Source organism: Suncus etruscus, chromosome 14, assembly GCF_024139225.1.
Source record: "Suncus etruscus isolate mSunEtr1 chromosome 14, mSunEtr1.pri.cur, whole genome shotgun sequence".
Lineage (NCBI taxonomy): Eukaryota > Metazoa > Chordata > Mammalia > Eulipotyphla > Soricidae > Suncus > Suncus etruscus.
This window is the reverse complement of record NC_064861.1, coordinates 71,013,129-71,038,169: the sequence shown is the minus strand read 5'-3', so window position 1 is coordinate 71,038,169 and position 25,041 is coordinate 71,013,129. Positions and strand designations below refer to the sequence as shown.

The following is a 25,041-nucleotide window of genomic DNA, read 5'->3' as shown; positions in this document are numbered from 1 at the left end:
TGCCCATGGCATGGGCAGGCATGAATCAAAGGAAGGAGCTGATGTCTTATAATTGGGTCTGACGGAGTCGTTAAACGCCAGCTGTTGACTTCTATCTTTACGTTCTTTCTTTTTTTTTTTTAAATAACAACAAAGTAGGGACTCTATCCTGAAGAAGCAAGCAAAGTGTGTGTGTGTGTGTGTGTGTGTGTGTGTGTGTGTGTGTGTGTGTGTGTATTGTCCTAAACAAAGGAATGTTCTAGAGTATCTCATCTTTGCTGATGACCCTGTTCTTCTTTTGCTTCATGAAACTAATTCTGGGCCTTTGAACTGAGCCATGGGGACACTGGCTGGAAAAGCTCGAGCCGAACAGGCTGCGGTGGAAAGAAAAAAAGCAAGAGGAAAGAGGTTTGTGGCTGCATCATCTGGGACTCACGTTAATATGGCCAGTTTTGGGCAGCCAGGATCAAGGAAAGAAAACCTCATAACAAAAGGGAGTACTGAAAAATCACATTTTCAGGGAGAATTAAAAGGCCTCCCCTCGGGGCTCGCTCAAGCATGTCTCTATCTAGTAGGAGATGTCACCCAAAAGTGGGCATCATGCTACCAAATGGGCTGGGATGCTAGGGACTGGTCCCACAGGCCAGGCAGCACCAGGACTCTGAGGTCTCTTGCCAAAGGAGAATAGCACTTAGGAGGAAATCTGAAAATGTGTGAGTAGAGGGAATAGAGGGGAAGGAGTAAGTGGGAGACAGATCCAGAGGATCTGTCTGAAGGGCCTGCCTGGTATTCCCGATGCTCTAGGTTGGCTCACTGGCTTTGCTTATTTCTCCCAAGCTGGGCCCAGTGCCCTGGTGGTCTTTACTGGTGACTCACCACCAGCCCATCCTGTGTCCTGTGCAGCTACACCCAGAAGCAAATCTGCAGACTCCCAGCCAGTCATAGGGACTTGCATGGGTGGTCCTTGATAAAGGACCCTGACTGGCCTTGTGCGGCAGTGTGAGGACCTGGTGTGAAGACCTGGAGCTCCAGCAATGAACCCACTTGCTGAGTGATCTCTTGGTGCTGGCTATCCTCTAGGAAGAAGGGAAGTTGGATGAGTTCTGGGGTACTTATGAACTGTGGGCCTGCTGCAATGGCAACCATGTAGAAAAGATGGATGAAGCCAAGCAAGAAAGTGTGGGGAGAAGGAGCTTCCTACCTAACCTGTAAAGAAGCAGAGTCCTGAGCCTGGATTGGGTCATTGGCACCTCTGACTGGGGCTGTTCTAATACAACTCCCATGCCTCAATCTTCTCAACTAAGGTTGGTGTTTGGGCCACACCCGGTGGTGTTCAGGTGTTACTCCTGCCTTTGAGCTCAGGAATCACTCCTGGTGGGGATCAGGGAACCATATGGGATGCTGGGAATTAAAACCACATCAGGGGCCGGTGAGGTGGTGCTAGAGGTAAGGTGTCTGCCTTGCAAGCACTAGCCAAGGAAGGACTGCGTTTTGATCCCCCTGCGTCCCATATGGTCCCCCCAAGCCAGGGGTAATTTCTGAGCGCTTAGCCAGGAGTAACCCCTGAGCATCAAACGGGTGTGCCCCCCCAATAAACAAAACAAAAACACATCAGCCACATACAAGGCAAACAACTTACCCACTACCCTATTGCTCAGGCCCCTCAATTGAAGTTTTTAAAGATGGGACAATTAATTAGGCAGGATTAAATGGCAGACAAATGTGTGTTTCAGGGGAGTCGATATGCATGAGCTCTGCATGTGTGTGCATGTACATGCATGTAAATGTGCTTTTGTGTGTTCTTTGATGTACATAAAAATACACGCATGCTTGTTCGTGTGTGTGTGTGTGTGTGTGTGTGTGTGTGCGCGCGCGCGCGCGCGCTCGTGCATCAACTTGGCATGGGACTGAAGTGACAGCCATGAACAAGCTCTGGCTGGCACTTTGCTCTTTTTGTTCATTTTATCTCAACTGTTACCTAAAAAACATGTTCACAGCAAAAGCCGTCAAAGCTCTCGCTTGAATATGATGCATTTTAGGTTTGCAGAGGTTCAACTCACTAGCTCTGAATCCAAGAAAAGTAACTCAAGTTCAGGGAAGACACAGGAAGCCTCATAAATATTTTGCCCCGGGACAGACCGCGATCACATTTTCTGCAAACATCAAACCTTTTTCTTTCTTTTTTCCTCTCTCTGTGTCTCACTTACAGGGGGTCTTGACTCCAGCAGAGAGATTCCACCAAGGTTTATGGAAGTAATTAGGTCTCCACACAGGGGCATTCTGCAGAGATCTGTGGGTGCCGCTGGGTCAGGGTCATAGAAGGCAGATCCAGCATGAGATGGGGTGGGCAGGAAATGGACCAGAGAAAGAATCCCCCTTTTTTGTTATTGATTTTTGGACCACACCTGGTGGTGCTCAGGGATTACTCCTGGCTCTGCATTCAGAAATTACTCTTGGCAGTTCTCAGGAGACCATATGGGATGTCTGAGATCAATGAGTTGGACACATTCAAGGCAAATGCACTCCTTGTTGTGCTTTTATTTTGGCCCAAAAAAGAACTCCCTTTTACTATACAGAGAGTACAGCCAAAAGCTGAAAACCAGTGCCCCCCTCATCCCTCCAGAAGGAAAGTGGGGCCCAGAATATAGTTATGAGTGCCTCACTCCTCTATCCACTTCAAATGCTTCTCCTCCTGGAGACTGGGGTCCCTCCCCCCACATTCATCTTGAATTAAGGTGCAGCTCTCCAAGGAAGGTGCAAATGACACCCTTTTAGGTGAGAACAAAGACATACATGAATTACCTTCTCAACTCCAGGCTCACAAAGGGAAGCCGGCAGCTGACAATACCCCATCAACTCCCACTAAATACCAGCTCATTTCAACACATCCCGGAGGTGTCCTCCACATCTGGCCAGCCACTGGGGCTGGCAGATTTATTTCCTGGGCTCACTCTAAAGAGCCTGTGTGCCCCCCAGACCCCACCTCCAAACCTCAATCCTCCACTCCCCTCCCACCCCACCTCAACCCCCCAACCAGGGCTCCTGAGCAGGGCTATGGCCTTTCGAGGCATCAGGCTGGTGTGATCTGCAAAGATAAGGAGGCCTGGATTTTTGTTCCCACCTAATTACTCCATGTTTCCTGTCTTTGAACTCGGGGGAGGAGTATTACCAGCGTTTTCCTTTCATTCTGGCCATCATAAATTTAACATGGGAAAAGTAAATCTATCCACAGCATGTCACTTATACCCTAAGCCCCTGTGTTGGGGAGTGATAAAGGCTGCAGACTAACCCTTGGCTGGTCTCTCTCTTCCAAGTCCCAGGGGTTACATTTTCTGGAAGTATGATTAAAAAAAATAAGCTTCATTCTGGGTCACTAAAACATTTCAGGACTTAAGACGGTGGCGAAGATGAGGCTGGTGGGGAGAAAACAAGCCCTCGTACATTATTATTATTTTTTTCAGTTCTTCCACCATTGCCACTTGGCTAAGCTCCCTAGCACCCCAGGAAAAATCTCCCCTAACATGCATTAAATCTAATCTTCCCTCTGCAAAGCCCTTTGTTTCTTTTGAATTCTTCTTCTTAGACAAACAGTTGTTTACCCAGCGTCCTGCAACAAATTTGCTGAAAATACGATGAAATTTTCCAATGTCTTTTTAGTCCATTGCATATTCTCCTAATGGTCATAGAAAAGAAGTGCCATCTGATGTTTTAATTGAAATTTGAACCGAAAAAGGCTGGGCCAGATTTCTAATATGTTCCAACTCCAGTGCTTCCCTTTCTACAATTACACAGTAATGTCTGCATTGAATTCCCTAATTTCTCATTATAAAACAATTGGATTTCATCGCGCGGTCTTTAATTGCATTGTTTCTCCGGCTAGAATAACTGTACGATTCTTCTTGGGGTGGGTGGGGGGAGGGATGCAGAAGTCGTTGAATGATAAATCAATAAAGGTCAGGCATTCTGATTGAATCAATTACTATCCCATCATCAAGCACAATCAATGGGGGGATAAGAGGGACTTGAAGTAAAAGTTGTTCAAATAAACCACCTTCACTGCTGGCCAGGACCACCCCCCATCCCCCAAATCAGCCAGGCAGCCCTTCCTTAGATCTCTAAGCAAAATCAGGTCAGTGGCCTCAGAGAGATAGCACAACGGGGAGGGCGTTTGCTTTGTACTTGGTCAACCAGGGTTCACCCCTGCATTCCATATGGTCCCGTGAACCTGCCAGGAGTGATTCCAGGAGTAACCCCTAGATGCTGCCGGGTGTGGCCCAAGAACAAAACAATAAAAACAGGTTAGATGGAATCCCCCATTCTGGGTTCAGGGTGGATCAAATGAGGTGGGTCTTTATGAGAAATAGGGCCAGGGGGGAGGAAGCGGCCATGCATCAGGGTTTGCACCCACCTGTGGGACTCGGATGAGACCACAACCACTCGCGCCGGTGCTGAGCGAATTAGCACATCCTGAAGAAGCTGCACCAGGTAGAAGTGGCCGAGGTGGTTCACCTGGAATGTGGTCTCCAGCCCATCTCTGGTGAGGCTCCAGGGCAGTGCAAACACGGCAGCATTGCACACGAGCACGTGGAGAAATCTGCAGGGGAGGAAAAAGCACCCAAGAAAGCATAAGGTGAGCAGGGCAAGAGTCACCATGCACTGAGTGGGGAGGCCTGTGACCTTAGGTAAGGTCAGTCCTGACCTGTCGGATTAAGGAAACACCTGAAACATCTCATTAAGTCACATTTGAAACTGTCCTCATGGTGAGAGGAGGGCTGATCCCAGAGCAGCAAATAGCCTGAGTTTTGGGAGTTGGGGGCTCCCATACTTTGCAGGGTGCTTTGCACCGTGAAGAACAGGTGGGGGACAGAGTGACTGGGAGGCCAGATTAAACCATCAGACTGAATATGGGTTTCAGCTAATTTTTAGCATCTTGGCCTGTAAAATTTCAAACATCCAAACATGGCTTTTGATGGTCCAGGTCAGAAATGGAGGAGAAAATGCACAGGCAGAAGGAGGAGGAGGAAAAAAAGGAGGAGGAGGAGGAGGAAGAGGAAGAGAACACAGCCCAGAGAAGGTTCTACTGAACCACCAGGGAAATTGCTCCAAGGAGACCGGCCCAGCTCCCTGGCACTGCAAACTCAGAATTAAAGCCACATCTGGTCAGGGGAGAGGTAAGGGTATGTCCTGGGTAAGATTTCCTCCTCTTCCTTTTTTTTTTCCCTCTATGTGTTTAATTTGCTAGACAATAAAAAATTTTTAAATAACAGTAAGCCTTTCATGGGAATGGAAATCTTCTATCCTCAGGAAGGAAACGGTGCTTTGGGGACTCTTGCTAAGGTACTAATAAGAACTGCGTATAAAGAAGCGCTTTTGAGGCTAGCCGAGAGAGTTTGTAATTACAACATTAAAGCAACAAATTAGAATAAACTAAACATGCAATGGGGAAATCATTAAGTGAATGGGAACACATACATGGAGTAGAATACTACGCAGTCATTAAAATGATAAATCTTAGGACCCCATAAAACACCCCGGTATGATAACCCATACTGTGCATAATGAAGGAGGAAGGGACATGTAGGGGGTAAAAGGGGACCCAAAATGTTTTGTTATCATCTTTTGGAGTTGAGATTTTCTTTATTTAACATGGAATATCTAAATTATGAGAGAAAGTCCAATCAAAACAAGGATCAACCAGAAAGAAAGCATTTGGGAGTTTAGCTAACATTGTTCTTTGGAAAAAAAAAGTCAGGGTTCTTTTCATAGAAACAATCATGTTCTCAGTATTCACAACAATCTCTTTTGGTTCCCATACTCAAAAGCTACTAGGCTCAGGATCATGAGTTTAAAAAAAGTCATTGGTATACACTGTAGAGAATATTTAAAAATTCTACCTAAAATCAGAAACAATCAATCATCAAACAAGAGAAATAAAAATATGGCAATTATAGCCTTACCTATTTATGTATTTACTATAGTTTTACAAATCAATACTAAAAGACTGGCCCTAATAGATATACTGACAAAGACACTTAAAGCTTTTAGTAAATAAGATTATAAAGTAAGTGGTATGAGATTTAACATACAGAATTCTAGAGGTAGCCCAAACCAAAACAAGACCTAATGTTAGATTAGCAAATGGGTTTACTTTACAATTCTTCTATTTTTAACATTCCTATGGAGCTGGTAAAAACAGACAGATACATTTTCAAATTCTGTCTCAGAAATAGAAAACATCTATTATGAAAATTGGAGAGCTCCAAGATTCCACCCAATACTCTGGTTTCCAAGAGGCAGGGCAGTTATTGGGGGGCCCTTTGAGTAGGAAGCTTGCCACAAAGAGGGGAAAGAGGAGTTAGGGTAGAGAAGGGACCACTATGACAATGAAAATAGGAAATGATCACTCTAAATTTTGTTTGTACATGTTTTCAAATGTTTCTTTTTTTGGGGGGGTGCATGCTCTCCAATGCTTAGGGGTTACTCTTAGCTCTGCACACAGCAATTGTACCTGGTAGGCTCGTGGGGAATGTATGGGATGCTAGGGATCAATCCTAGGATGGCTGCATGCCATGCAAATACTCTATCTGTTGTATTCACTAAGGCCCTGGAAATGATCACTCTGGACAAGAACTTGAAGCTGAAAGGAGGGAAAGTGATAGATATGGCTCCCCGTTAGTAACAGTATAGCAAACCACAATGTCTAAAATGGGGGGAGGAAGTGGAGATGGAGGAGGAGGAAGAGGAGGAAGAAGAGGAGTTGGAATTGGACGTGGAGGAGAAGGAGAAAGAGAATAATGAAGAGGAGGAGGAGGAGGAAAAAGAGTGGGCAGGGAGCAGAACCAGGAGGGAAACTGGGTACATTGGTGGCAGGATATATGCACTTGTCAAGGGTATTGGACATTCTGACAGAAGCTCAATCCTGAACAACTTTGTGTATCTCACAGTGATTCAATTAAAAATTATGTATTTGGGACCAGAGTGATAGCACAGTGGTAGGGCTAATCCAAGACATGTGGCTGACCCAAGACAAACCTGGGCTCAATTCCTGGCATCCCATATGATTCCCCAAGCCAAGGGTGATTTCTGAGCACAGAGCCAGGAGTAACCTCTGAGTGCCACCAGGTGTGGCTCAAATTCAAACAAAAAAATTTTTTTTCATTAAAAAAATTAGCACATCTTTCAAATGTCATGATGTATAGGGGCCAAGTTATCCTGAATTCAGGAGGGACTTAATTTGAGAACCATGTTAAAAAGGAGGAGGCGAGCAGCAAAAGTGGGGACAGACCCCCAGAAGCCCAAGTAGTCAGGACCATTCACCATTGTAAGGTATGCCTTCCCTCAATGCCCTTACCTAAGCTTTCTTTTGAGATGTTAATCCCACCTGAATGGTCACACCTGCCAACACCTGCAATGGGTTTGCAGTTTTGAATAAAGAATAAAAGGTGCTGGCTTGGGAGGAGGAGAGGATAAGAGAGAAAGACACATGAAGGAGGTAGCAGCAAAAGCCTGAGAGAGACGGGCAGCAGAAAGCTTAGCAGAGAAGCACATCTGAGGAATTGCACATGGCGGATAGATCCATGAAATAAAAGCAAGCTGACTCAGATGAAACTTTAACTGACTACTTGTGAATTATTTCTCCACCAATATCCTGCATCTTCAGGCCTGTTTGCCTGTGGGGTTAGAAACATGGTACCTGGGACAGCCTCACCCAACACATGGACTATATGCTTTAAGTTTTATACTTAGCACTCCATCAGCTCTGCAATTTCTTCTGAAGACACCAACAGTGATTTCTGAGAGACTGTGTAAACTAACCTGGGTGGTACTCTCCTTTCTGCAGGATTGTCTTGCAGGCCCAGGAATAGTAGACATCTATATCTGATTAGAGCTTCTTGAGTTTCCTTCACCAACATGTTATGGGTTCTATTGAATTTATTCCCAACTATTTTGTTTTGATGCCACTAGCAATGAATGGAACTCTTAAACTGGAAATAACTCATTATTAGCAGGCTGAGTAGAAATGACTTTTGCCTATTGGTCTTTTAGTTGATCTTATTTATTAGTTTTTATGGTTTTTCTAGACATCTAGGACCTTGATGATTTTATTTATTAGTTTTTATGGTTTTCTAGACGTCTTTGGATTTTCTACATGTAAGGTCATTTCAACTATAAATTCAACTTTATTTCTTACTTCCCTTCTCAATGACTTGTTTTCATTTTTTTAATTGCTTTGGTTAGAATTTCTAAGACAATGAATGGGCTGGAGAGTTAGTCTGTAAGGCATGTATAGCACTTACAGGGACTACCCTAAGCACCATTTGGTGTGGCCCAAACCTTCTCCAGCCCCCTAAACCTACTATGTCCCTCTTCTACAAAAGAAGAATCTCTAAAATAGTATCCAATGAATTAGTAAGAGATGAAACTCTTCCTTGACTTTCCATACAAGTCTCTCCAACCTTTTAACACTGAGTTAAAAGTGTTAAAAGAGGTCTGCTGGATTGTTGTTGTTGTTGTTTGTGTTTTATGATTTTTATCTGGCTAGGGACATTTTATCAGGGTTAAATAAATATTCTAATGTACTGTGTATTCTTTTTTTTTTTTTTGGTTTTTGGATCACACCCAGCAGCACTCAGGGGTTACTCCTGGCTCTCTGCTCAGAAATCGCTCCTGGCAGGCACAGGGACCATATGGGATGCCGGGATTCAAACCACCATCCTTCTGCATGCAAGGCAAACACTTTACCTCCATGCTATCTCTCTGGCCCCGTACTGTGTATTCTTATCATGAAAGGAGGTTTTATTCCCCACCTCAAATACTCTTTTTTATCACCAGGATTCTTTTTCTCGGGGGATTGGTTTTTAGGACACACCCAGTGGTGTTCAGAGGTTACTCCTGGATCTGTGCTCAGAAGTTGCAACTGGCAGGCTGGGGGGACCATATGGGATGCCAGGTATTGAACTCAGGCCTGTCCCACGTCAGCAATGTGCAAAGCAAATGCCCTACCACTGTGCTATAATTCCGGCCCTATCAGCAGAATTCTTTATCCTACTAGGACATATGTACAATATGCTGAGTAAAAATAATAATATTATTTTCCATAGGTACGTAACACTGACTATCAGATGTCTAACTAACTTTGAATTCTTTTTTTTTTCTTGGTTTTTGGGCCACTCCCAGCTGTGCTCAGGGGTTACTCCTGGCTGTCTGCTCAGAAATAGCTCCTGGCAGGCACGGGGGACTATATGGGACACCGGGATTCGAACCAACCACCTCTGGTCCTGGATTGGCTGCTTGCAAGGTAAACGCTGCTGTGCTATCTCTCCGGGCCCTGAATTCCATTCCATTCAGTAGATGTGTAATCCTTGGTTATATACTACTACCTTTAGTTTACTATATTTGCTGACTCATTTTTGTATCCATCTTCCTATACGATTCTGGTCTATGGTCTTCTTTTCTGTAATGGGGATTTTGTCTCATGTAGAGATCAGCTTTACTGAATGAGTGCAGAAATATTTCCTCTTCTTGTAAATTTTGGAAGCTGTTGCAGAGAATAAACATGAATCCTTCTTTAATTGCTTGGGGTCACGCTCTCATTTTTTAAGTAGAAAAATCACTTATGTGCTATTTTTTTAAATAGGATTTAGGCAAACCCCAGCATCAGTAGGAACTCTGAGTCTTCACTGAGAAAGTATTTTATTTGCTCTTTCTCCTGAGCTCTTTTGGATCCATCAGTTATCTAAACCTGAAAGTGATGAGGTGACTGAAATTAGCTTCCTGGTGCCCACCTCAGCTGGGAATTGAACAGTCCTGCATGATCAGTTTCTGCTCTGAAGAGGTAGGCAAAATGCTTTCAGCATCTGGTCTACCTACAACATTCCTCAAACCCCATTTCCAACTGTAGCCAGGGCAGTTCAAGTTTCATAGGAAGGCGGGGCCATGAGGAGAAGAAGAAGGGAGCCAAGAGAATCCACAATTTACATGGAACTCATTTCAATGTATGTTTCATACAGTTGGCTTATCAATGTTGTTGATATTTACCCCCCTTTTTTGTATTTTTGGTAGTACTATATGCAGGTTAGGCATTTAATAAATCCCTAATGACATAAATGATTACTGTCACCTTAGAAATAAATTATAAATTAAAAGCAATTTTTCTATGATCAGAATAAATAATAGAAATATCTAAAATGGGGCTGGAGCAGCTAGAGTGCTAACCTTGAATGTAGCAGACCCTAGTTCAATCCCTAGTTCACCCCAAAAGGTCCCCTGAAACCTACCAGGAGAGATTCCTGAAGAAAAACTAGGAGTAATCCCAGAGCAGTGTGGTTGTGGCCCCAAAACAAAACAAACAAAAAAGCAAGAAAAAAAATCACTAAAATAGAGGAGCAAACAAATGAGCAAAAAACAAGACAGAACTAATTGGCCATTTAACTTTTAACATTTAATACACACCAATCCCTTCCTTCTTAACCACCCTGAAGGGGTCAAAGCTCAGCACTGAGAGATATTCTAGCTCAGTGAGGCCATGCCATGCTGGCCAGTAGGTCAACCTGTTAGACCAGGAAAATAGCTTGTCAGTCTGTAAACTTAGATCAGCAGCACAGACCCCCTCTAGGGTGTAAGAAGCTAAGTCCTAGCATCTACAGAGGCGGCTGCCAGACTTAAGTTTGGTGCCCTCTTTGAGGGCCAGGCCTTCCTTTTTCCCCAGACAAGAAAAAACAGGTCCTTAAAGTTGATTTTTGCCTGAATACGGGCCCAGTCATCAGCAATGTTGAAACCAGGCCTATGCCAGTCATAAGGCCTCAAACTCCTGACCTTGATTATCCACTGCATATTTTCTAAAGAGAAATACAAACCGTACAAAGCAAAGGATTTGGAGACTAAAGGCCTTAGCCTGGGGGGTCTAAGTCCACAGAAGACCAGGGGATCCCTTTCCTCCCCCCACCCCATTTTAATACCCTTCATTAATGTTAATTGCACAAGACCACAGGCAAAATATGTACCCAGCACCTAAGCCTTGTCCCGTCTATTAATTAAAAACAGGCTTATGGAATATGAAACTATAAAGTGCTAAGCTTCATTTCTTTCTTCCCTTCTTTTTTTTTTTTAATTGTAAAGACACTTAATTGGCTTCTACAGAAGGAAAAGAAATCCTTCCCTCTTGCTTTAATGAGGTTCTTATTATTCAAGTGGCATGTTCTGGAGGTGGGGGGTTGAATAAAAGTCATCGTGATTCAAAAGGCTCTGAGATGATGAATATTTACAGAAAATCGAAAGAAAAGTTCAAATCATAGAAGGGAAAACACAAATAGTCCCACGGCAATTCCAGAGCCCGTTGCTGTGGGCAGTTGGCAGGACTGATTTTTTTCATTCTTCGGTGAATTATAGCCTGTGGGGGTGTGAGTGGGGCTGGAAAAGGGGTTTTGAGAGTGGGGGCACACTGGCTCTCTGTGCTCTGAGCTGTCCATGGAGGAGAAGGCCTGTCTCGGAGCTAATGAGGAAGCTTAGAAAGCAGCAGGCCCAGCATCCCAGGAAGCTCCTTGCTCTGGGCCAGAGTAGGAAGATAGGGCGGGGCCTTAGACACATCTACCTCTCAGCAGCAGTGCTGCTGCAGGGGCCAAACTTGATGCCAGAGTGGCCAGTCTTGAGTAGAACAAGATAGTGAGTAGAGAACTGGATGGATGTAAGAAACAGAAGGAGAAGGGAGGAGAGAGGAATGAAGGGGCAGGGAGGGAAGGAAAGGTGAGAAAGGAAGGGAAAAGAAGGGGAGGGTGGGGAGGCGAGGACACTAGAATAAATGGCTGCTCCTCCCTCTAATCCCTCTCACTCAAGTAACAAAGGGGAATGGACCAACACTGGGCAGAAGGAAGGAGCATATGCATCCTATGCACATTTCTAATCTCTACTCACAGTTTTCTGACTGTTCTTCAGGGGCCTTCTGTGATAGTCCCAGTGGGTCCCTGACTCAGTCTCAGCAGTCTCCTTTATAGGTCACCCTCTACTCCAAAGCTGTGAAATTCCTATACACTGCTGGTGAAATTCCTATACACTGGCCCAAAACCCAGGGACCCTAGAGTGGTGGATTGATAGAAGGACTATCACAAGCCAAGGGCACAGGTTCCTTCAACCAAGCACAAGAGGACAGTGGCGAAGAAAGCAGCAGGGGACAGGAGAGTCTGATCCCCAGCCTCTGCTGTGGCCAGAGCCCATAAAGCCACCTCCATTGGGGCCAGGATTGATTTGGTTTCTGGCAGGGCCCATGGAGAACGATCGGCTACAATGGACAGCCTGATTTCCAGAGTTCCAGTCTGATTTACAGCACCTGTTTCCAGAAACATCAACCCTGTGTCAATGCAGCAGCATCTCCCAGGAGGTGGGATCTGGGTTTTCCATGGTGCTCTTCATATCTCATCACCAAACATTTCCCAACTACTGGCAGATGCTACAGGCACCAGCGAACCATCAACTTCTGAATCTTTGCTTGCCTGGGAAGCCAAGATAGGAATCTTAGGACTGGAGCAATAGCACAGCAGGAAGGGTACTTGACTTGCATGTGGCTGACCTGGGTTCCATCCCTGACATCCTGCAGGGTCCCCTGAGTACCGCCAGAAGTGATTTCTGAACCCAGAGCCAGGAGTAACCCCTGAACACCATCAGGTGTTCCCCCCAAAATAAAGAAGTATATTTTTATTTTTACAGTTAATACAATCAGTTAATACAATCAGTTAATACAATCCCAGAGCCATCCAGGCCATCACATGAGGAACTTTACAAATGTATAGTCACCTAGAAAATGGTATAAGTCTGTATCATGTCTGGTTGATCAACAAAGATGAAGCAGGGCCAGAACGATAGCACAGCAGGAAAGGTGTTTGTCTTGCACATGGGCAACCCAGGTTAGCTCCCTGGCATTCCATATGGTCCCTCCAAGCCTGCCAGGAGTTATTTCTGAGCACAGAGCCAGGAGTAACCCCTGAGCACCACCAGGTGTGGCCCCAAAAAACCAACACAGAGTCCGACTAGAAACATCAGGATTCACTCCAACATTAGGGCTCTCACTTGAGTCCTCAGAGCTGAGGGCACTTCAGGATGCTTCAGAGAGTGCAAGAGAAGCAGTAATACCGGTGAAGATTCACCAACAGAATTGTAACCTGCCCCCAAGAAAACAAGGCCTGGCCTTTGCAGGTTCAACACAGCCTGTGGAATGTGGGGACCAGTGTGACTTTGGGGGGCTCCACTCTAGAGGCAGCTTCCAGGATGAACCAAGAGAGATGTATCCTAAAGGAACACGTTATCCTTCCCCCCCCACACACACACACAATAGTGTCACCCCACCAGCACTATCAGACTCCAGTTTATTTGTAAATATGCTAAAACTCAACAGAAAGGAGACAAAGAACTTCCACATCCCCAAAACAAATTTTTCCCAGTCTTACCTGGTATGCAGGGCCCTCTGCCCCCTGCCAGAAAAAGAAAGGGACAAACAAAAAATCACTACTTATCCAAGGGTAGGTCCTTGCTGGTTTATTCTGAATTCATTGAGGGGAGCATGGAACCAAACAGAACAAGTCCATCTCTAGCTGCTCAGAACTCTGCCCAGGTCCCCCATCCCCCTGCAGTCTAACAGACCCCCATTCCTGACACCCTCCATGCACCCCTACCTGGAAGACCAGTGGAGATGGCAGGTTTGCAAAACACTTCTTGGAGCAGGAAAAACAGGAATTAAGCCTCTCAAAACTGCCAATGAGGGGCCGGGCGGTGGCGCTAAAGGTAAGGTGCCTGCCTTGCCTGCGCTAGCCTTGGACGGACCTCGGTTCGATCCCCCGGTGTCCCATATGGTCCCCCAAGCCAGGAGCAACTTCTGAGCGCATAGCCAGGAGTAACTCCTGAGCGTTACTGGGTGTGGCCCAAAAACCAAAAAAAAAAAAAAACTGCCAATGATTGGAGCCAGAGCAATAGTATAGCAGAAGGGTGTTTGCCTTGCACATGGTTGACCAGGATTCAATATTGGGTATCCTATAAAGTCCCCTGAGCGCTGTTGGGAGCATTTTCTGAGCGCAGAGTCAGGATTATCACCAGAAAGGGGCCAGAGCAATAGCACAGAGGTAGGGTGTTTACCTCGCACACAGCCAACCTGGGATGGACCTGGGTTTGCTCCTCAGCATACCATACAGTCCTCTGAGCCTGCCAGGAGCAATTTCTGAGCACAGAGCATGGAATGACTCCTGAGCATCGCTGAAAATGCCCCACCCCCCCCCCAAAAAAAAACAACCCACCATAGAGGTTTGACCAGCTGTGGCCCCAAAACAAACAAAAAAGTATACTTAAAAAAACCCAACCTCCTAATGATGCTCTTGAGAGGAAGAGACAAAGATACCCAGTTCATCTAACCAATGAGAAAATCAGAGGAAAAAAAGTTTCCAATGGTCAGGCTTGGGTCAGAATGTAGATGGCTCCTAACCATGGACACAGGCCACAGTGAGGACACTGGTCATCCCAGATAAAACAAAATGTGCTAGGCTCTGGCAGAGTGTGAAGACCCAACAGTCACTCCCAGAAAGAACAGGCATATAATTGTCTCCCACATGCCTCAAAGACTTGCCCGTTGTTTCCCTTGTCCTGACTCAGTATCTCCAGGAGACAAGACTCTGGGGAAATAGGAAGGCGAATAAAGTGAATAAAGCCTAGGAACACAGAGAGTGCAGAGCACATAGGAGGCTGCTGACCCTCCCACCTATGCTTTTTTTTTTTTTTTTTTGGTTTTTGGGCCACACCCGGTGACGCTCAGGGGTTACTCCTGGCTATGCGCTCAGAAGTCGCTCCTGGCTTGGGGGACCATATGGGACGCCGGGGGATCGAACCGCGGTCCGTCTCCTAGGCTAGCGCAGGTAAGGCAGGCACCTTACCTCGAGCACCACCGCCCAGCCCCCCACCTATGCTTTTAAATGTCAGGGATATTTGGAAAACTTGAGGAACCAGAAGAATTAAAACACTAACCCTGGGGCCAGAATGATAGCACAGCAAGGAGAGTATTTTCCTTGCATGTGGCCAACCCGGGTTCCATCCCTGGCATCCCATATGCCCCACCACCTGCCCTGTGCCTTTCAAGAGTAATTTCTGAGCACAGAGCCAGGAGTAAACCCAGAGCATCTCTAAGTGTGGCCCAAAACCAAAAACGCTGCTGGCATCGTAAATCGAGTCACATTTCCTATTGATTTTTTCTTTTGAGGAGTTGTTGATGACATATATATGGATATATATATAATTATATATGATGATATATATACACATACATATAATACATACATATACATTATTTTTTTAAGTTGCAATAGAGAAAATAATCCCACCCCATCAGTAGGAATAGAGCAGCATGTGGGCTGTATTCCCTGGAGACCACCAGAAATTTTTCATTTCATGCACCATTTGCACCTTCTCATAGACTGAATTCCAGAGCATTGCTACATACACTTTAACAGAAAATGCAAAGACTATGGCTTTTGTTCTGTCCTTCAATTTTTTTCCTCAGATCCATTATCTTAATTATGCATTCCCATACAATCCTAGGCCGTTCAGGCTGCAGAATCTCAACCTCATTGATTCGAAAAGGAAGGGTGGATGGTGGGGAAAGGTTTCACTAGGAAAATCTGGATAGATTTGCTTCTCGGGCCACCTTTCCCCATTTCCATCACATCACCAAAGCAGGCCGTGCTCACTACTTCCATTTCTCTCATGTCCTCTTTCTTTAGCACTTTCAAGACCTGTGTTCTGACTTCTTGGGAATATTTAATAAAATAAGCAATCAACAAGGAAGACAGGCCTAGCAATTAGAAAAATTTAAGTACACCCATTGCTTTGCCACCTCCTTTGAACATGACTTGGGAGAAAGAAAAACGGAACTTGGTTTAAGGTCTCTGGATCAATTCCCAGCTATCTAGTGACCCAGGGTCACGTCCTAAAAGAAAATCAGGAACTTGACTTGGGAGGCCTTGTCAGAGTCCAGTCAAGAGCACTAGTAGAGGTGAAAAATATCCTGGTAAGGAGGGTCAGAACTGGTATTATTCAGAGGAAAGGGACTGGCTTCTCTCCGTGGACATCTTCAGTTCTCCCACTGGGTACTAGAAACCCTGGAAGGATAGTGTCTGTCTGTGTTTCCAGCTTGCAAGGTAGCAGTGACTTTAATGATTGAATCTTGAGATCTTAGAAATGAATCTAATACGCCACTCAAAAAAGTCCCTGCATTTCATCTCACACTTATGGCAGCTGCTTCTGCTATGCAAAGAATCGCACAAAGGAAGCTCTCCACACACCATCAGTGTGTTTCTTTTCTTTTTGGTGGTGGTGGGACATACCCATCTATGCTCAGGGCTGACTCCTGGCTCTGTACTCTATAATCACTTCTGGTAGGGCTTGGGGAACCATGGGGGGTGCCAGGGACTGAATTAGGGTTGACCGTGTGCCAGGAAAGGGCACAACCCTTTGTGGGTCGTACTATTGCTCTGGCCTCAGGGTCAGTTCATTTCTTACACCTAACTTCTGTGCCAATACCACCCATAAGGCACACAATGCAAACTGGATGATGCTATCTGATTCTAGTCAAACCAAGAAAAAAAGAAAAGAGAAAAAATATATAGATAAAGAGAGATGTAGGTCTAGAGAGAGCATATTCATTTATATGTAGGTATAGAGAGCAACTCATCTATATTTCTCATCCTTTTTATTGCAAAATAAACAAAACAAAAACCAAATAAACAAAATGGAGTTTCTCCTCTAGATTTTTGTTTTGTTTTGTTTTGGGCCATACCTTGCAGAGATATTACTACTGGATCTGCACTCAGAAATTACTCCATGCAGTGCTTGGGGAACCCTATGGAATGCCAGGGATTGAACCTGACTTGGCCGCATGCAAGACAAATAAATGTCCTCCCCACTGTAAACACACCCAGCCTTCCTGCTTATCTCCACTGGTTTTTAATCTGAATCCAAAAATTCATGTTGAGGCAAAGAGAGTGTCTAATGTCATACTGGTAAGGTGTGAACTTTGGGAAGACTGTGTTCTGTGACTCAGGCCAGTTGACCAGTAAGTGTGAGTGAGAAGTGAAGAGTGAGTAAATAAAGTGCACATCTGGAGTTCCCCAAAACATTCATGGCTGAGAAACCAAAAGCTCCCCGAAAACAGGGTGAGGGTGAAGGAATAGAAGGGCTGACAGCAAACAACCCAGCCACGTGGATACAAGGCCCATTCGCACTTTCTGTTCAAACTTCTCTCTTTGGCCAAGCAGCTTGTGGGAAGGTTTCCACGTGCACACAAAGTGTCCTCATAAAGACCACTGCAGTGAGGAATCCCTGGTATTTGCTGGCAACAAGCCCATCCAAACTAGCCCATCCATGCCTGGAAGGCTTTGACTCTGCTGATAAGTGGGGCAAATAAAAGCCATGAGGAAAGAACTCGCCTAAGCATAAACACATCAATGCTTCCTTCCAAATTAAAACGATATTTTGCAGACATAAAACCCCATTTGGCATTACCAGCCATTATTGATGAACTACTACAAGGAAGCTGTGGACTCATACATTCTGCCCAAGAAATCATGGCCATAGCCATTTGGTGTAGATTTATAAAATAGCTCTAAGAACCAGAAGATGATTCTATTAGCATACAGCAAAGGGAGCTGAGATAAGATGCCTCCTTATGTATTTAGGACAAGCACTAAGGGGTTGCTATGGGGCAGCAGAGCTGGACTTCATGGACCACAGTGTGAAAAGTTATATCAGAATTAGGCTTAGGTTCATGGCCAAAGCAGCCAAATAATAAAACATCTTATACATTCTGTCCATTCCCTTGCCAAGCAAGACACGTGTCTGGGCTTTGCCTAAAGATATATGGGACTAGAACCAAGTTCAGAAAGCCTCTGACAGCTGTGTGCTGCTATTCAGACCTGAAAGATCCCATGTTATGAGAAAAATTAATGAACTCAGGAACCCCTACCTCCGGGCCCTGGGGAGAGCTGATGAAGAAATACAACCTCCCTGGAACCTGGCATGAAGATTCATTTAGAGGTGGGTGCCAAAAATGAGACAAGCGCTGACTGGGTGGAATTATTCCCTGGGCTGGGGCAGGTCAAAGAAACCCAACACCTTACAAAATAGTGGCACCTCAGCTTGTCACAGCTTGTCACTGTGTCCTTATTCCCCCCCCAATCCGGAAACCAAAGAAAGGTCCCCTAGACATTTTATGGTTTGACCTCGGACTAGCTAATGCCCGTTTAGTCTCTGGCCCCAGGGACCTGCATCCTCAGGGATGAGATGACCAGAAAGGTCCCCCATGGACATTCATAGGGGCTCAGAAAGGTGGTAGGAAGAATGCGGGTACCCCAAGGAGTCATATCATTGTCCCCACCAAACCACCTTCCAGGACACTTAGCTCCACAAAGTTCCTCATCTCCCAAGTGGGCAGAATAAACAGACTAGCTTCTGAATCGAGTTTGGTGCTCAGGGGTTTCTCCTGGTCCCGAATTATAGGGGGTGCCAGGGATTGAACCTGAGTCAGTCATATGCAAGACAAACACCTACCTGCTGTATTATTTCTCCAACCTCATCAGCAAAATCTTTTAACTAAAGAGATGCAACCTCACCACCCATTCTTACTTTTTCCTCAGGAGCCGAAGAATAGGAAACAAAGGGAAATTACAGCCATTGCAGTGGCCACATGGAAGGCCTGGGAGAAGGAAGTCCTGACAATTTGAGTGGAAAAGTCTCTGGCTTGCCGTCACTCCAAACACTGCCATAAGAAGTATAAAAGACTATTAAAATTAGTGGATAAGTGTTATATTAATCTGTTTTCATTCTATTCAAGCTGGAGCTTGTCACTCATGGACTGGAAGTACCTTTGGATGGTCCCTTAACCCTACCTGTTCTCCATATAAGGGGTAGACTTTCTCTTCCCAATAAAGACCTCAGGTCTCAGGATTGCTTGCAGTTTCAGTTTCCACAACTAGTCTATTAGTGGAAAGCTTATGATGGAATTTTCCTGAACCTGTTTTATTCTCTTCAATTATGCGTTGATTATTTCCTGTATTGGCGTTTGCTTCCAGATCCACATTCCGCAATCCCTTGGGATTGAAGCATGAGGCTTCCGCTTCAGGAGAGGAGGTCAGAGAGATAGGGTAGTGGGTGGAGCACTTGCCTTGCACACAGCCTTCCAAGGTAGGATCCCCAGCACCCCATCTGGCCTCCTAAGCACTACCAAGAGTGATCCTTGAACACAGAGACAGAAGTAACTGCTAAGTACTGCCAGATGTGGCCTAAAAACCAACCAAGAAAAAAAAACCAAAACAATTCCAAGCTGATTCCACATGCAACCATAATAGGAACCCACCAGAACAATTACTCTGATAAGATAAACAGGATCATCCTGTCCCTGTCCTGGCTCCAGACAGAAGATGCTCCTCTAATCTCTTCTCCCAGTGCTGTTGCTGGTCACACTAGCAGTCTGACACTCCTTTTTTTTTTTTTTTTCTTTCTGTCTGCCTCGGGTGCCCAATATTGCACCATGTCAGCTAAAAGGACCTTTCTGGTTTCGAGCCCGGTGAATGAACTCTAGGAGCAACTGCAGCTGAAAACAGTAAACAGAGGAACACTGCCACTGGCAAATGGAGAGAACGGGAGAGCAAAAAGCGGGTTCTGAATGCCAAGACCCTGAGCAGAATCTCAGAAAAGAAAGAAAAGAAAAGAAAAAAAAAAGAAAAGAGAAGAAGAGGAGAGGAGAGGAGAGGAGAGGGGAGGGGAGGGGAGGGGAGGGGAGGAGAGGAGAGGGGAGGAGAGGAGAGGAGAGGGGAGGAGAGGAGAGGAGAGGGGAGGGGAAGAGAGGGGAGGGGAGGGGAGGGGAGGAGAGGAGAGGAGAGGGAAGGGGAGGGGAGGAGAGGGGAGGAGAGGAGAGGGGAGGGGAGGGGAGGGGAGGAGAGGAGAGGAGAGGGGAGGGGAGGGGAGGGGAGGAGAGGGGAGGGGAGGAGAGGGGAGGAGAGGGGAGGAGAGGAGAGGAGAGGAGAGGAGAGGGGAGGGGAGGAGAGGAGAGGAGATGAGAGGGGAGGGGAGGGGAGGAGAGAGGAGGGGAGAGGAGAGGGGAGGGGAGGAGAGAGGAGGGGAGGGGAAGGGAGGAGAGGGGAGGGGAGGGGAGGAGAGGAGAGGAGAGGAGAGGGGAGGGGAGGAGAGGAGAGGGGAGGGGAGGGGAGGAGAGAGGAGGGGAGGAGAGGGGAGGGGAGGGGAGGGGTGGAGAGGGGAGGAGAGGGGAGGGGAGGGGAGGGGAGGAGAGGGGAGGGGAGGAGAGGGAGGGGAGGGGAGGAGAGGGGAGGGGAGGAGAAGGGAGGAGAGGGGAGGGGAGGAGAGGGGAGGAGAGGAGAGGGGAGGGGAGGGGAGGAGAGGGGAGGAGAGGGGAGGGGAGGAGAGGGGAGGGGAGGAGAGGAGAGGGGAGGAGAGGGGAGGGGAGGAGAGGGGAGGGGAGGAGAGGGGAGGGGAGGAGAGGGGAGGGGAGGAGAGGAGAGGAGAGGAAAGGGGAGGGGAGAGGGGAGGAGAGGGGAGGAGAGGGGAGGGGAGTGGAGGAGGAGGGGAGGGGAAAAGAGGAGAGGGAAGTGGTGGGGAGGGGAAGGGAGGGGAGGGGAAGAGAGGAGAGGGGAGTGGTGGGGAGGGGAAGGGAGGGGAGGGGGAGGGGAGGGGGGAGGGGAGAAGAGGAGAGGGGAGGGGAGAGGAGGGGAGAAGAGAGGAGGGGGAGGGGAGGGGAGAGGAGAAGAGAAGAGAAGAGAAGAGAAGAGAAGAGAAGAGAAAGAAAGAAAGAAAGAAAGAAAGAAAGAAAGAAAGAAAGAAAGAAAGAAAGAAAGAAATAGAAAAGAAAGAATAAGAAAGAAATAAAGAAAGAAAAAAGAAGAAAGAAAGAAAGAAAGAAAGAAAGAAAGAAAGGAAGGAAGAAAGAAAGAAAGAAAGAAGAATGAAAGAAAAAAAAGATAGAAGGAAGAAAGAAAGAAAGAAAGAAGAAAGAAAGAAAAGAAAGAAAGAAAGAAAGAAAGAAAGAAAGAAAGAAAGAAAGAAAGAAAGAAAGAAAGAAAGAAAGAAAGAAAGAAAGAAAGAAAGAAAGAAAGAAAGAAAAAGCCCCACCATTGGATTAAAAACTTGGCAGAGGGACAAAGGATCCCACCAAAAATCCAGCCATCTTAGAAAACTCCCAGCAAGCAGTCAGTCCTCCACCCCCACCCATCACAACATCCTGGACCCCTTTCTCACATATATTCATATCTAGAGGCCCTAGAGTGAGTGAGTTTCCAACAATTTACTGGCGGGGGTGGGGATAAAAAGGTGGTTCATGTGTTATTAAAGTGCAATTTCAGTGTGGTTTTAAGCCGAACTTCCAAACATGCCAATTATGGGAAAGTCAACTCCGGCCTGACAATGGGGGCCGGTCAGATAGTGAGAGGAGCAAAACCAAGGCGGGCTCAGGGGCCAAGTTAGGAAACCTAATTCCTAACCGCAGACACCCAAGTGCTTTTCTCACAGAAACCAAGAACAGGCAGGCGAGGGATTCTGTGGGGCCAAAGATGCGCCGAGTCAGCGGCTACGTGTGTGGTCTCTGTCCATGCTGGGCAAAGAACACCCGGATTGGGTACAGAGGGAGAAATCAGGCCCAGCTCACCATCCACCACGCGAAGGGCCAGGCCGGCTGGCCATATGGGCTGCACTTATCGTGACTAAGCCCTAGAGAGAGTGGCAAAGTGTGCAGAAGACTCTGAGAAGGGAATCAGCTAGAATAATGACTGGGTGTGAGTTTACCCCATCAGGGTGTCCAAGGGCAGAAAGGCAGGATAAAGAAGCCGGGACATGCACACTCCGTGGGGTACAACACAACTGTACAAAAGGACACAAACAAGCTTGCAGCGGATCTAGAAGGTAACCTGTCAAGTGAAGTCAGTGAGAAGGAGAGAGACAGTTGCTGAATGATCTCTCTCCCATGTGGGCTATAAACGAACAGGAGGAGGAGAGCAAAAGGGCAAAGATTATGAAACAGAAGAACTGGCTTGTAGAACTGAGCTCACCCTGGTGTAGGTTGAGCGATGCAGAGGACACAGTGGTGGATGGGGACGGTGTTAAAACACTGAACAAAGCCAAGTCTCAAGCCAAACCCACATTCCCTCTTCAAGAATAAAGTTTTATTGGCACTCAGCTGTGCAGGCCATGTCTATGTTATCAGCAGGGACTTTTGCCTTAATCGGGTCTTAGTCCGCACAAGGGTTCTTCCATTGACACTGGCTGAGAGGGGGCTGTAATAAAAACAAAAAACCAAAAAAACTGTATGTTCGTTCCTAAAGGCAAAATATTTAGAAAGCTATCATGTAAGTATTCATTTGATTCTTTCCAGATAACTTTCCTGGCACGTGCCCTCATTCAGTCTTCAAGTGGTTATTATTTTGGACACCGGCAACAAAATGAAATGACTCGATGGAGCTAAAGACTTTGGCTTCTGGACACACCGGAAGGGCTGGGAGTGGAAGCTGCTAGATCCTGGAGTAACTGTTTCTACTCTCCCAAACTGGGTCTGAAGCCTTTAGAAGGGGAAGGTGGAGGGGAGGAGCTTGGCTTTTGTTTCTGTTTTGTTTGGTTTGGTTGGTTGTTTCTTTTTTTCCATGTGTTTTCAATTAACATACACCACTTTGATTTAATGAAACATGATACTGATGGCTGAAGCTAGAATTCTGTCGGGAAATCAAAACTGTTTATTTTGCAAACATGGCTGTGGCTAAATTCAAGCACATTTTCATATATTCCTTAGCGGTGGTGGATTTCAATACTGGAGGGGAAAAAAAAGCCTACAAAAAGCCTCACTGATAGTTTTCCTGTTTTGTTTTGTTTTGTTTTGTTTTGTTTTTTATTTATCTTTTTTACTTCAGTGCCATACCTGGCAGTGTCTGAAGGCTATTCCCAGCTCTGTGATTAGGAGTGACCTCTTGGCAGTGCTCAGGGGACCATATGTGGTGCTGGGGATTCAAATCAAGGTTGATACATGGCAAGGCAAGGGCTCTACCCACTGCACTATTGCTAGAACTGTATCACTGATTTTTTTTTTTTCTGACAAGTTTCATTGCAAAGGTGCCCCTACTTACATGAATGATGATTTTTTCCACCTATGCTCTGTTTTTAAAAGGTACCATTGGATATAGTTTTTTAAAAAAAAAGCCCTTAAGCCTAGTGACTATTTTGAGAGAGGCAAGATGCAGATGGACCAGAGAGAACAAATGGTTTCATTCTAATGCCTTTGCAGGCCTGATAAGAGTAGGAGGGGGAATAAAATGAAACACTGGGGCTAAGGAAGATAGCCCTGAGGGGTGGGTTGCAAATCCTATAACCATGAGGCCCTGGCACCCCTTAGAGCACAAAGAAGGGAGTAGCTCTCCAAGTACCACTGAGTGTAGCCTCAAAGCCCCCCCCCCCCCCACACACACACACAGAGTACGCATTACTATTACAGAACTCTTACTCCAGAGAGTAAGGAAAATCCTAACAGGTGGCCCTAGACAGGAGGCTTGGCTCCCTTCTTGCTCCCCATCTCTCCACCCACTTGGTTTCCCTCTGCTCGCTGGGGAGTCCAGGCAGCCTCATGTTCAATCTTCAGCTACAGTTTAAAAACCATAGAAATCTCTGAGACTTGACATAGTGGCTTTCAGACTGTCCCATTTAGCCCATTGCCTGCAGGCCTATAAACCTCTTGAGCCATTTTGCATCATAAGAAAAAAACATAAGGAATAAGAAGGAAGAAAGACATATTTCTGCATAATAAAGAAGAAAGACATTTCTCAGTACACAGGGCACTGCATGGGTTGCTGAGAAATTAGGTTCACTCTCCCTAAAGAAGGAATGGAGGCTCCAAGATACAGTGAGCACACAGTGAGCAAAAATTAAGAGTCCAAATTGACATCCAAGCTCAGTTAATCCACCCACATACAATTTGTGTACTTTCTACCATACTGTAATGTTGCAGACACACTCTGGCCCTCTGGACTGTTTTTCTAAATAAAATTTTATTGACACTCCACCCCCCTCTTCTACTTAAATACAGCAAAGGGGCTGTTTTTAGGCTACAAAGATAGTGTTTAAATGCAACAAAGAAGTTGTTGATTTGAAAATCCTAAAATCTTGGTTCTCTTTCTTTACAGAAAACATCTTTGATCCCTGCCGTGGACCATGAACTAATTCCCAAGTTGATATTTTTTTTTTACTTAATAGGAAATGACCAGATAAAATCCATCTTTGGGAATTATAAAAAAAAATATTTGGTGCCCAAAACTCCAGAAGGTGAAACATTGACTTATTCCATGTTCTTAATCGATGTTAGTTCCTAGCACTCCAGAGATAGTACTGTTTTATTTTATTCCATTTTAGTTTTTGGGGGGCCACACTTGGCAGTGCTCAGGGGTTACATCTGGTTCTACACACAGAAACCACTCTGGGCAGGATTGGGGGACCATATGGGATGCCAGGAATCGAACCTGGGCTGGGTGCATGCAAGGCAAAGATCCTACCTGCTGCACTATCGCTCCTGTCCCAATAGTATTGTTTTAATACCTTAAAATGGAAAAATGTACAAAGATGCAGGAAGGAAGAGGAGTGGTCCACATCTGTCAACCTCTGAGATGTTCTCCTGCAAAAAAAGCCGTTTTACAAAGACCCTGAGAGTCGGCTGTTTTCCTTCTCTTTCAGCAAAGAAAGGTAAAGCAATATAATTCTCTAAGTAGGCAAAGCAGAAATGGGCATCTCATGTTGAGCAAAGTGTAAAACAGATCTGTGGGTTCTAGCTATTACTGGGGAGAAAAATCAAGCTATAATTTACACATCCATCTCCATAGTAATTTATCCCTTAAAAGTTGGAATTTATAAGTGATAGCCCACCCACTTTTCCATAAAGGCTGGACTGGGCATAATTTGAGGGGGAAAAAAGTTCAAGAATATCATATCTGGCATTAACTGATTTCAAATTTGGAGAATCGTTTAGGAAAAAGTGAAAATAAATCATTTAAAAGATTG

General features: G+C 45.6%; 1 protein-coding gene across 1 annotated transcript in view; it reads right to left on the bottom strand.

The window, feature by feature from the left end:
- WWOX (WW domain containing oxidoreductase) overlaps window positions 1-25,041 on the bottom strand; it is a 646,006-nt gene that overhangs the window by 436,652 nt on the left and 184,313 nt on the right. Inside the window, exon 7 of the mRNA XM_049786278.1 lies at window positions 4,388-4,573. Coding sequence (XP_049642235.1) covers window positions 4,388-4,573 — 186 coding nt within the window. The remainder of the gene's footprint in view (window positions 1-4,387; window positions 4,574-25,041) is intronic.